The 12,744-nt window shown below is 38.3% G+C and overlaps 1 protein-coding gene across 1 annotated transcript; it reads left to right on the forward strand.

The window, feature by feature from the left end:
- Nucleotides 1–599: 599 nt before the first annotated feature.
- Nucleotides 600–1,538, forward strand: LOC144234253 (olfactory receptor 52A1-like). Its single transcript, XM_077767515.1, has one exon. The coding sequence runs from the start codon at nucleotides 600–602 to the stop codon at nucleotides 1,536–1,538; it is 939 nt and encodes a 312-aa protein (XP_077623641.1).
- The last annotated feature ends 11,206 nt before the right edge of the window (nucleotides 1,539–12,744 follow it).

Below are 12,744 nucleotides of genomic sequence, written 5' to 3' on the forward strand. Positions count from 1 at the left end.
CTTCCTCTCCCTCTTTTCTTCCAAAAAAAAAAAAAAAAAAAAAAAAAAAAAAAAAAAAAAAAACAACCTTAGCAAAATAAAAACCGAGGGAGGATTTTCTACTAATGTACTGGTCAGAGTTGGATCTGATGATCTGAAGTGTCAGTTCCACCCTTAGGGAAACAGAAAATACAGAATATTATTGGGTGGTTGGAATGTGGGATATAGGGATATTCATTAAACTCTGAATGAACTGCCATTTCCAAGCAAATTAAACAGCTATAGTTATTATATCCACAGGTCCAGAAGGACATAACAGAAACAACAGCTGCTTACTCTCTTACCCAAGTTATCTCGCTGGTTGTAAAGCAATTGAATGCCTTCTACATAACTTCAGTGTGCTTCACTGTGTGTGGATGTGCTTCCTGAAAACACTAATGTGTAACCTGCGGATCTGTCTTTTTCCATCCTTAATATAAATAAGATGGATGAGATGATCTTAGAGTTTTGCCAAAATCACGGACTCATGATATGATGACAGGATAAAATTAGGAGTAGAAGAGAAGAGTGGCACTGACTGAGAAACTTCTTTCATTTTCATTTGGAGGCCTGAAGGCATTATGTCCATTTCCAACATCACAGTCTTCATGCCTTCTGTGTTGACGCTAATAGGGATCCCAGGCCTAGAGGCTGTGCAGTGCTGGATTGGGATTCCGTTCTGTGCCATGTATCTCATTGCTATGGTTGGCAATACCTTGCTTCTGATCATCATCAAATCAGAGCGCAGCCTGCATGAGCCCATGTACCTTTTCCTAGGCATGCTGGGAGCCACAGATATTGTACTCGGCACAAGCATTGTGCCCAAGATGCTTGGAATTTTCTGGTTTCATGTGCCAGAGATTTATTTTGATTCCTGCTTGCTTCAAATGGGGTTCATCCATACATTTCAGTGCATAGAGTCTGACATCCTGTTGGCCATGGCCCTGGACCGTTATGTGGCCATCTGTTATCCACTGAGACATGCTGCCATCTTCACCCACCGACTAGTCATCCAAATTGGGACTGCGGTCACACTCAGGGCTATTTTTCTAGGAGTCCCATGCCTAATACTGATAAAGTTCCGGTTTCACTTTTACCATACAACCATCATTTCCCACTCCTACTGTGAGCATATGGCCATTGTGAAACTGGCTGCAGAAAATGTGCGGGTCAACAAAATCTATGGCTTGTTTGTGGCATTCACTGTCGCAGGGTTCGACCTCATATTCGTCTCTTTGTCCTACATACACATATTTATTACCATTTTTCGTTTGCCCCAGAAGGAGGCCCGGTTGAAAGCATTCAATACGTGCATCGCTCACATCTGTGTCTTCCTTCAGTTCTACCTCCTTGCCTTCTTCTCCTTCTTCACACATAGGTTTGGTGCTCATGTTCCCCCTTATATCCATATCCTGTTTTCTAGTCTCTACTTGCTGGTCCCCCCGTTTCTCAATCCACTTGTCTATGGTGCCAAGACCAAGCAGATCCGCATTCATGTGGTAAAGATGTTGTGCTCATAAAATCCACTGTGATGGATATCTTCTGCCTTCCCCATAATGCCTTAGTTTCTATCTCTCAAAACGAAATGACATGTAAAAATCCACATTTACTGTAATTCTTCAATTTTGTGTTTGTTTTGTGAAATTTGTATTTTTTGGTATTCACATCATTATACATCATGACAACTACTATTCAATTGGGTTTTGGGTTCTACTAGGTAATAAAAGGAATAAACATAAAGAAAAAAAGTGTGAAAATATAATGTTTCCTTCTCTCTTTTATGCTTTAGTCCTTGCCTGAGTTTCTTCTCTATGGACTTTACTCCAGAAAGGTTCATAAATGTGCATCTATTACTAATATTAAATGCCACCAAACCCCTGTTTTAGAATGTCCAAGTACTCAAGGAAAACAAGGCGTTTGTGTGTCTTGAAATTCTTAGTCATCTAAAATATCATTTTAGGAGGTGTGTTTTAAGCATGTTGTGCCAAAAGGAACAAACAAAGAAACAAGCTAACAAACATATACACAAAAGGCAAATCTCTAGGATGTTGTGAGATGATAATATCTAAGGGGCACCTGAGTGGCTCAGTTTGTTGAGCATCTGACTTCAGTTCAGCTCATGGTCTCTCGGTTCGTGAGTTTGAACCCCACGTTGAGCTTGCCGCTGTGAATGCAACAGGCTTCGAATTTTTCTCCTCCTCCTCTCTCTCTGCCTTTCCCGTGCTTGCACTCTCTCTGTCAAAGATAAATACTTCTTTAAAAATAATAATTTCTAAAAATTTCAGTACCTCTCCAGAGTCATTTGGACAGTTACACGTACAAATTCTTGAGAACTGAAGTGTCCATTTTACACATCAGTACGTTTTCTGTTACCCCCCATGAGTTATTTCTTCAGTATTTCACAAAGTGTTATTCAAGCACATGTATTAAATATTATAGTAGACAATAGTGGCATAGTTGTAAATGTGACACGTTGCTTAGGTGTCATAGATTTGCATCCTTACACTTCTGGGAAAGAAAAGGAAAGAGAAGGGGAAGGAATTGAGAGAAATATTTTGGCAGTACGCATTGAATGTGAGTTAAGGAAACACTGCAGTTCAACGGACAGCAGCCATCAGGAGGCTTACAATTTTGTTCTTTGGTGTTTAGTTGGGAAATCTGATTCTTGAGGAATAATGCATGACTGGCCAAGGACCGTAGGACACACAATGTCAGGTAGATGATAGAGGAGCCATAAACCAGAGAATGTGCTTAATGTAACTGCCCAGATTTTTTTTCAATGTAAGATACATGGAGAGACACAGATAATACACATATTACAAGTGTCCACGCAGGGCAAAATAAGTGAAGGGGAGCAGGAGATACAGATTCTAGTTATGGGATAGACAAGTCATGCAGATAAAAGGTCCAGCTTCGGGAACATAGTCAGAGGTATAGTAGTGGTCGGGTGTGACGGCAGATGGAAGGTATACTTGTGGGAGAATCCCATCATGCATAGACTTGCTGAATCACGACATTGTACCCATGGAAATAATGTAACATTGTGTGTCAGTTATACTTCAATTAAAAAAAAAAAGAAAGGAATGGGCATGGACACTGTGGAAAGATGTGGAACTTTATTCTGAAAGTTATTATGTGACATTAGAGGTTTTCTCTAACAGGAAAGCACATATTTTTTGAATGCATATGTAAATGTGTGTGTGTGTGTGTGTGTGTGTGTGTGTTTCCACTTGGACACATGATAGTGTTGCTTCTCCATAGATATAAGACATCGTATCTTTTTAATCAGGCAAGGCTACCAAACTAATGAAGAGACTGAGGTGTTTTTCTCTAAGATTAATGACTTGAGAACATAGCAGTAGTGGACTATTCTTGAAAATTTCAGGTCATAGATCATTTACTAAACAATTAGGGAAATATGCATATGTATGCAGATGTCCATAGTTTGATTTATGACATTAAAATCAATGCATCTATAAAATATATTAGACTTTGTGTCACATAGTGGGGGATATTCTGTCTTGTTTTATGTATTTAAGCTCATCACATATCAATGACTGTGAAGGAAGTAATGGTACAGTATAGTGATAGCTAAGGAAGATTACTTATACATCTAGAGGCTATCTTGGAGCATCTTTTGAAGATGTTTTCAACATCCGTATTTATTAGATATGATTAGAATGGATTACCAATAAGGGTTTTTCTCTTAGAAGACTTATGTTTTAAGCAATAAAACTGAAATTGCTCGAGAAGTGATTTCTTAAAGATGTAGCCAGAGTTTCATGACAAAAAATAGCTTAGGCCTGTGGGCAAAGAGACCCTTCAGGATTATTATGTAAGTATTTAGATAGCAAGTGAGAAAACATATTTGCACAAAACCGTTAATGAAACTCAAAGTCCAAAATGAGCAATAATTGGGGCTCCTGGGTGGCTCAGTCGGTTAAGTGTTCGACTTCAGCTCAGGTCATGATCTCACGGTTTGTGGGTTTGAGCCCCGCGTCGGGCTCTATGCTGAGAGCTAGCTCAGAGCCTGGAGCCTGTTTCAGATTCTGTNATTCTTGAAAATTTCAGGTCATAGATCATTTACTAAACAATTAGGGAAATATGCATATGTATGCAGATATCCATAGTTTGATTTATGACATTAAAATCAATGCATCTATAAAATATATTAGACTTTGTGTCACATAGTGGGGGATATTCTGTCTTGTTTTATGTATTTAAGCTCATCACATATCAATGACTGTGAAGGAAGTAATGGTACAGTATAGTGATAGCTAAGGAAGATTACTTATACATCTAGAGGCTATCTTGGAGCATCTTTTGAAGATGTTTTCAACATCCGTATTTATTAGATATGATTAGAATGGATTACCAATAAGGGTTTTTCTCTTAGAAGACTTATGTTTTAAGCAATAAAACTGAAATTGCTCGAGAAGTGATTTCTTAAAGATGTAGCCAGAGTTTCATGACAAAAAATAGCTTAGGCCTGTGGGCAAAGAGACCCTTCAGGATTATTATGTAAGTATTTAGATAGCAAGTGAGAAAACATATTTGCACAAAACCGTTAATGAAACTCAAAGTCCAAAATGAGCAATAATTGGGGCTCCTGGGTGGCTCAGTCGGTTAAGTGTTCGACTTCAGCTCAGGTCATGATCTCACGGTTTGTGGGTTTGAGCCCCGCGTCAGGCTCTATGCTGAGAGCTAGCTCAGAGCCTGGAGCCTGTTTCAGATTCTGTATCTCCCTCTCTCTCTGACCCTCCCCTGTTCATGCTGTCTCTCTCTCTCTCAGAAAAAAAAAATTAAAAAAAAGACAAAATGAGCAATAATAATCATAAGTGTGTAGTTTTTCTGTAACTCAGGTGTAAAGTAGAGAAATGGATTTCATTTTTGCTGGGAGATAACTTTCTACTTAGGTAGGCTGCATGTTGGATTTTCCTTATCACCACATCGATGAAAGAGTTCATCTATACAAGCAACTCTTAGCCTGTGGGCTCTACAAAAACAGGCAGCAGACTACTTTAGGATGTTCCACTCTAATTTCAAGCATGTCTGGAGACTTTTGAAGTGTATCTCACAACCACCCATCCTGACAGTTATCCTAAAAACTAGTGGGAATATAAAACAGACAGGGAGACAGGACATGAAACTGAAAACAGCGTGCACCATCCTCAGTTGTATGCCATAAAATATCTGGTCTAGAGTCCAGATGGTTCCATTACTGTGGCCTTCAAATCATCAAGACCAGCTGAAACCTGAGACCTGAAAATGGAAAAGAGAAAAACAAACAGGTCATGGCAAGGACAAGAAGATAACCAGGACTCTCTATCCCCCTACCACACTGGGCCAGCACAGCTATAGAATCCATTCTTGAACATGAAATTGCCTGGAAGAGATATATATTTAGTAAAGGGCAATTTTGATGATTTCTTGAAACTTCAAAATGATCCTTCAAGAGACCGCATCAATTACAAACATGACTAATAGCACTTATATGTTTGAGTCCTCAGAAACACTGGTTATGATTGAGATTTGTAATCTTTGACAGTCTGATTGGTGAAATATGATTCTCTTAACAGTAGCATCAAAAAAGAGTACTATAACTGTTGCTTTTTTCCACTTGTATATTCTTTCCTTGAAGTCCTTTATTATTTCCTTTGAGTGTTTTCTGATTTGCATTCATTTTTTTAGTATGTTTGAAATCTAATAAGTATATATTGAATTAATATTTTTAAGGGCTTTTTCTGTCAGAAGTGATCTCAGACAAAAAGATCTTCATAATGGTGAGTTTTGACATACCAGGTGAGGGAGTTGACACTTTTCACTCTTGATGTTGGTGTTCTGGTGAGAGAGCTATAATGCATGGACACTTGGCTTTTCCAAGCACTTATCTCAGTGTTCACGTTGGGCAGAATAACTTGCAGCATTTGGTCCCTCTCCACCCTTCGTCATCTTGATAGAAAACTGCCCATGGGTTGCTATAATATTTGCCCTCCAAAGTGTACAAAACACTAGTTTTTGCTATATTGTCTGTCTCTTCTCTAATTCTAGAACATTTTCATGACCCTATAAAGATACCCCATTCCTATTAACAGGCACTTGCCACTCATCCTATCCTCAGTTTATGAAAACCACACATCTACTTTCTTTCCTCATGGATTGGACTAATATGGATATTTCAAGAAATGAGAGCATATAACACATGGTCTTTTACATCTCTCTTCTTTCAGATAGCATATAGTTTTCAAGTTCAGATCTGTTGTAGCACATCAAAACTTCCTTTTTTATCATGGATGAAATGTCATTGCATGGTTGTGTCTGAGTCTACACTTGCACATGGCAGACAGAACTCTAGCCACATAAGCTTCTCCATGATCCTTGTCCTCTGCGTGTGGTAAGGACCCCCATTTTAATTCAGACATTTCCACAATAGCGGAGGCATGGCCAAGGCCTCCTAATTTGTGTTTCCCATAAATCTCTTAAATTTATATCTTCTCACTTGTTGAATTTTATCAACCATGGCAGTAAGAGATATTCAACTCCATCTCTAACACTCTTGTATGAAAGATTTAAATTCTGGCTTTCTCTAGATACCATGTGGAATGAAATGCCACGTTTGAAAATTTTAACTCTGTAGCTCCTGTTACATTACTCAGAGGTAATTATTTCTATTTAATATTAGGAATCTTCAAGAGCTATATCTGTCACCAAATAGGAGTCACATGGTTTTGAAATTGTTTTTTAATGTTTATTTAGTTTTGAGATGGACAGACATAGAATGCAAACTACGGAGGGGCAGAGAGAGAGGAATACACTGAATCCAAAGCCGGCTCCAGGCTCTGAGCTGTCAGCACAGGGCCAGACGCAGGACTCAAACTCAGGAACTGCGAGATCATGATCTAAGCCAAAGTTGGCTACTCAAGGGACTGAGCTACCCAGGCACTCCAGAAGTCACATGGTAAAACATCTTATTCCCTTTTAGCTCTAATGGGTTTTAAATAAACAGTATCTAGAGTAATTTTGTCTCTAATGCTAAATAGCATTATTATTCTGTGAGGTTCAAACATTTGTTACATCTCCCAAAAGCATCACTCTTGTGAGACATTCTGTATGTTTATAATACTATTTTTCTCTATACAAATAGTTGAGTACAAATTTCAGAACCCTCTGACCTCACCTCAGCCTACTTCATACTCTATTTGAAAAGTATTCTTTTCGTCTTACATGAAAGTATTTTATTGTGAGTTCATCTAGTTCTACCCTGTTGGGTGCTTGACAATCTGATATATATTGTTTGTCTTCTGGTCTACCTACTTCTGCTATGTTGATTTCAATCTACCATGTGACATCTGGCTCAGCGGGAAAGAGATGCACACAGCCTCCTCTCCAAAGCCAGTGTTAACTCAGCCAGCCAACAATGTATCATTGTTTTGCTTTGTTTTTCTAGGATAAGTAGAATTTATTGGCAGTTTAATGGCAGGTGAAGAGTCAAAGAGTTTGTCAATGCAAGCAGTTTCCTAAATAGTGCGAGACTCAATGACACAGGAGAAAAACCATGTAACGCTGAATAAGGCCATCGTTTCTCTCAGGCAGATATATGTAATGCAGCCTGTTAAACATTTTCTTGTACATACAAAGATTTGAATCTTTTCCATTTCTCTCTTTGATACCAAAGCCTAAAATCCATTTTAAGTCACAACACGCATTTTTAAAATTCACTAAGTCAACACTGGTCATAAATAACATTTAATAGGGAGAGTTGACCTATATAAGTTGACTGGCACTAAAGCCTGAAATGTGTATTATTATTTCATGAGAATTTAAACATATGGGGAAATTTGTATATCATATGGAAATAGTCCATTTATTTCTCTGTCAGCAACTCTATACTGATTGAGTGTCTTGAGATATTTTCATTTCCCTTCATTGGCTCATTATTTGGTAAATAAGTGTCACTGATTGTGTTACCTTGGGGCACTGTGTTCTCTCAGAAGTTTCTAAAACGACAGTCATTTAGGTTCCTAGTCCCCACGGACACCAGACTTTCTGAGTTTTTATTAGATGCAGATCTGCTATTACACAAGTTCTTCGAGGTTTTGAGCCATATTGCTCCTCCTCTTCACATCTGTCCCAGGTTAATTTAAACCTCACCAGCCACTGGTGAAAGCGAATCCCCCAGGTGGCTCCTATAGTACAAAAGAGCCATCCTCACGATCTGAAACGCCAAAAAAATTTCACTCTGTAGCTTCTACGTATATTATCACAGAAGATTCCTGGTAAGTCTTTGGGCTTATGTCTTGGCTTAATCTTGGGAAAATGGAACATTTCTTTCAAAGGGAACACACACTGCTATGATCTGATAAGATGCGATAGTTATAAAGAAGCAATAGACTCTCACAGTAGTTGACTCTACAAACATGAAGAAGATTTTGTCTTATGTGGATGAGAATCTTTCTCAATCAGTTAATCACACAATGGGTGACAAATTTTAAAGTGATCCTGACAGATAAGAGGATAGAGAAAGGATCTGGGCTGCACAGTGTACAAAAACCTTATTGATTAAAAAGTCCAAAAATTATACCGGTTTTCGACTGGAAAAGCTTCTGTATAAATGGTGTCCTCAAGTAATTCAGGACAAACCTCATCTGGTGACAGGATCTTCAAATATGTGAAGTTATTCATGGGAAGGAGAGTTATTCACATGTCTATGAATGTGTCACCGCATTTAGGCAAAATAATACATTTTATGTATTATTTTGTTTCTTTTTAAATATGTTAAATATAGTACATTTAATCCTCACAGTTACCCTGCCATAGTTTTTAACTGTCAACTTTCTCTCAGCAACAAAGTAGTGAGACAATTATATTTTATAATGGCCTGAAGAGCATGCAGAGCTAAAGAGTGTCCTAGAGACTTGACATGTAGTACCTACTTTAGATCCCTGAGGTTCACCACCATGTTCCATGGCTGATGTGTATCTTTGGAAGGTGGGTTAAGGACTCTGATGAGAAATGAAGGAGGAAAAAGTTTGGGACTTACTAGAAGTAAGAGAAATCTGACATTTAGAGCAGTCTGGCAATGGAGAAGCTATCTCAGAGATGAGGAGAGTCTATCCTTGGGGGCTTGAGGCAGAGATCAAAGGGTGAATGTCATCGACTTTGTAGAGGGAAAGTTTCCTGAGATTGTAGGGTGTGTGGTTTAGACCTAAATCCTTTGATTCTTTTAGGTTCAGGGAATCAACCCGAGTCAGAATTGAAGGTGTAAGTAACACTAATGGTTCAGTAGTCATGCTGAAAATGAGACCCATGTTTGTTTTCCTGGCACATGAATTTCAAGGGTTTAAGATATGTCTCTTTCATTTCCTACACTTGCACATATGTGTGCACACACAGCTGTTTCCAACTTGTCCTTGTCACCCAGAACATCTTAGCCTCTCCTCCCACAATCCGTCCCTCAAGACATTGAGCAGCACAGATATTTTCCCTGGTTACTCCTCCAATGTGGCCAGGTCACTTCATCATATCCTATCTGGACTATCACATGTGTCCTTCTAACTTCATCTCCCGATGCCAGCTCTCGTCCTTTTAAGGCGTTCATCAATCTGCCGGCAGAGCGGATTTTTAAAGGCAAAAGGCCTGTTTGTTATTCCACCTAAGGCTTAAATTATTTTGTTTAAAACTGTAACTTTGCATTTGTTATTCTTCCCCTTTCCTTGGCCTCAACAACCTCCATTTCTGCTTATGAAGCAATTCATATGTTATTATTGCCTATTGAATTGCAATCCATCTAAATTCCATGCTTCTTTGATTTTGTCCCAAGTATTTCCTCTAGGAATGCTCTTCCATCTCCTCTATCTGGCTAATACCTACAGAAGAATGATTTCCCTTGATAGCCAGATATATGCTGCCCATTTTAATTAAAGCTACAAAACATGAATTCTTATTTCCTTTAAGGCTGTGTTTTCTCCAATGTAAAACTCTAGAACAATAGTTAGCAACCACCATTGGTGATGTTTCTCACCCCGCACATGCAGATGATATTTGGCAGTGCAGGAGATGGTTTTGATTTTCATGACAAGAGACAACAAGTGACATCTAATGCACAGGAGTCAGGGATCCTGCTGACCCCTCTGCAATATAGAGAATTACCCTAGAAGACAAAATTTATCTCTTCACAGTGGCAGTTGTGCTAAGAATGAAAAACCCTGCTCTAGAAGAATATCCAGTTGGCCTCATGAAGTTGGAAATGTAAAACTATCAGGTAGGAAAGCACCTACTTTCTTTATATGATGTGTGGTGTTTGAGAACTTAGACATGATCTCTTATTTTATTTACCTACTATGTTTTTTTCTCTTCCCTCTCTTTTTACTCTTTCCTCTGGTTATTCACAGTATATACTTCTGGTGAGCTTCAGTTCACATGTAATCCTCCATGGATTCTCTAGGACAACCCTGACCCATGTGGCCATTTAAATCTCCCCAGTGAAAATTCTAGATATGGACAAATTTACGCCATTTGAGACAAATCACTGAGAGTGTTATCCAGTATATGGATGCCATGGCATTGCTTATGTGGTTTTACATCAGATGTGTAGATATAGTAACATGTATGTAATGTTAATACTTATTTGGTAAAAGTAAGGAAAGAATATTAGAGTTGTTTCCATCAGAATCTAAACAGGCATGCCTGATTAGAATTTCTTGTATATATTTGTACATCACAGCCTAACATAGTTTCATACTGTTGTATAATCCAAATCCTACTGAGATTTAATTATAAAATCTCAGAAGACACAAATTAGTTTTTATTCTTTCCGGGGCTGCATGTCATGGAATTTGGATCCATGAAGATTTACCTCTAACAACAAGTCTTAGTTTTTATTAATATAATATAGGCCAATAATGTCAATATAAAAGTTAAGGAATAGAAAATACCCTAAAATGTCTAAAGGTTTTCTGACGATTAATGCTATAGTACTTATTTAATAAATGGTGAGTAGTCGCTTTGAATTTCAAGCACTTGGAATAATTTAGATACTTCTCAAATGGAATACGTATATTTTACTTATTCTCCATTTTTTCAAGAAATACTTGGAAAGTAGTGAATACTCAAGTATTGTGTACTGAAGAAAAGTATTAGAATACAAACTTCTGATTTGTGAGTCATATTGTTATTTGTGGGAGATGAGGAAGATGTAGTTTGGCATACTGTGTGTTTGTTAAAAGGAAGAGTTTGTGAACAAAGGTTATCAAAAAGGGAGGCCTTTGTCAGAGTTGAATAAACTTGAAGAAAATGAGGCAATAAATACTCCTGTAGTTGACCTGAGGTGTGTTCTAGGCAACCCTACATGATTAGAGATTGTCTAAGTTTATAGATAGTCTACGTTATTTTCAGTACTTAGGAAAAGGGATGCCTGGGTGGCTCAGTCAGTTAAGCATCTGACTCTTGGATTCAGTTCAGGTTATGATCTCAGTTTCATGAGTTCATGCCCCACATAGGACTCTGTGTTGACAGCACAGAGGCTGCTTTGAATTCTGTCTTCCTGTCTCTGTGCCTCTCCCCACTTCCACTGTCTTGGTTTCTCTCAAAATAAATAAAGAACCTTAAAAAAATAAAATACAGTAAAATACTGAGGAATAAATGCCTTATCAGGTTTATGGAGATCGTAATGGTTATTGACATGGAAATAGAAGAGCAGAGGGCACAGATTGGCACTTGGGATTAAATATAAGAGTTGTGCAAATATCAGGACTTTGTAAGAATTGGCTCTGGCAGGCACTGTCAAAGAATTCAGTCACCACTGATTTATTTTCAGAGAGACTAAGTAGGAAAAGTTGCATGATGCATGGTTGGATTTTGGAAACACGTACAAACTGACAAATTAGTTGGAAACATTCTGAGTCTCTTAGAGAGGGATCAGACTATGAAGAGGCTCTCTTGAGAGTCAGTCCAGCTGGTGAGCTGCAGAACTCGTAAATATTGATGTCAAAATTATCTTCTGATTATAAGGAGCAGAACTAACCACCACCACCCTGGATGCCTTATGTCAGCCCAGGCGGTGTGCAGTTGTTGAAATATGTACACTCTGCATTCAGTGATTTCTTCTCAGGATGCCTGGTGGCCCAGGTAGTCAAGCATCTGACTCTAGATTTTGGCTCCAGTCATGATCTCACGCTTGTGAGATGGAGCCCTGCCTTGGGCTCTCTGCTGTGTAAGGAGCCTGCTTGGGATTCTCTCTCTCCCCCTCTGTCTCTGCCCACGCCCCCCACTCTCATATGCACCCATGTTCACTCCTTCTCTAAAATATATAAAAAATAATATTTTCTCAATGACAATTTTCAGGTTACAAAATAAGCATAGGTAATGAGAAGAAATCAAAGAAGAAAAGCATCTCTTTGGTCTATAGTCATGTACCAGAGAGAATCCATCCGATTCATTAAATTTTTCTCATTATAAATGATTAAAGCACATAGAGACATGGAACCTATGNACAGATAAGAGGATAGAGAAAGGATCTGGGCTGCACAGTGTACAAAAACCTTATTGATTAAAAAGTCCAAAAATTATACCGGTTTTCGACTGGAAAAGCTTCTGTATAAATGGTGCCCTCAAGTAATTCAGGACAAACCTCATCTGGTGACAGGATCTTCAAATATGTGAAATTATTCATGGGAAGGAGAGACATGTCTATGAATGTGTCACCGCATTTAGGCAAAATAATACATT

Source organism: Crocuta crocuta, unplaced genomic scaffold (genome assembly GCF_008692635.1).
Source record: "Crocuta crocuta isolate KB4526 unplaced genomic scaffold, BGI_CrCroc_1.0 scaffold962, whole genome shotgun sequence".
Taxonomy (NCBI): Eukaryota; Metazoa; Chordata; class Mammalia; order Carnivora; family Hyaenidae; genus Crocuta; species Crocuta crocuta.

Excerpts from the sequence above, each read along its gene's own strand:
- LOC144234253 (XM_077767515.1), top strand. The coding sequence starts at position 600 with ATGTCCATTTCCAACATCACAGTCTTCATGCCTTCTGTGTTGACGCTA.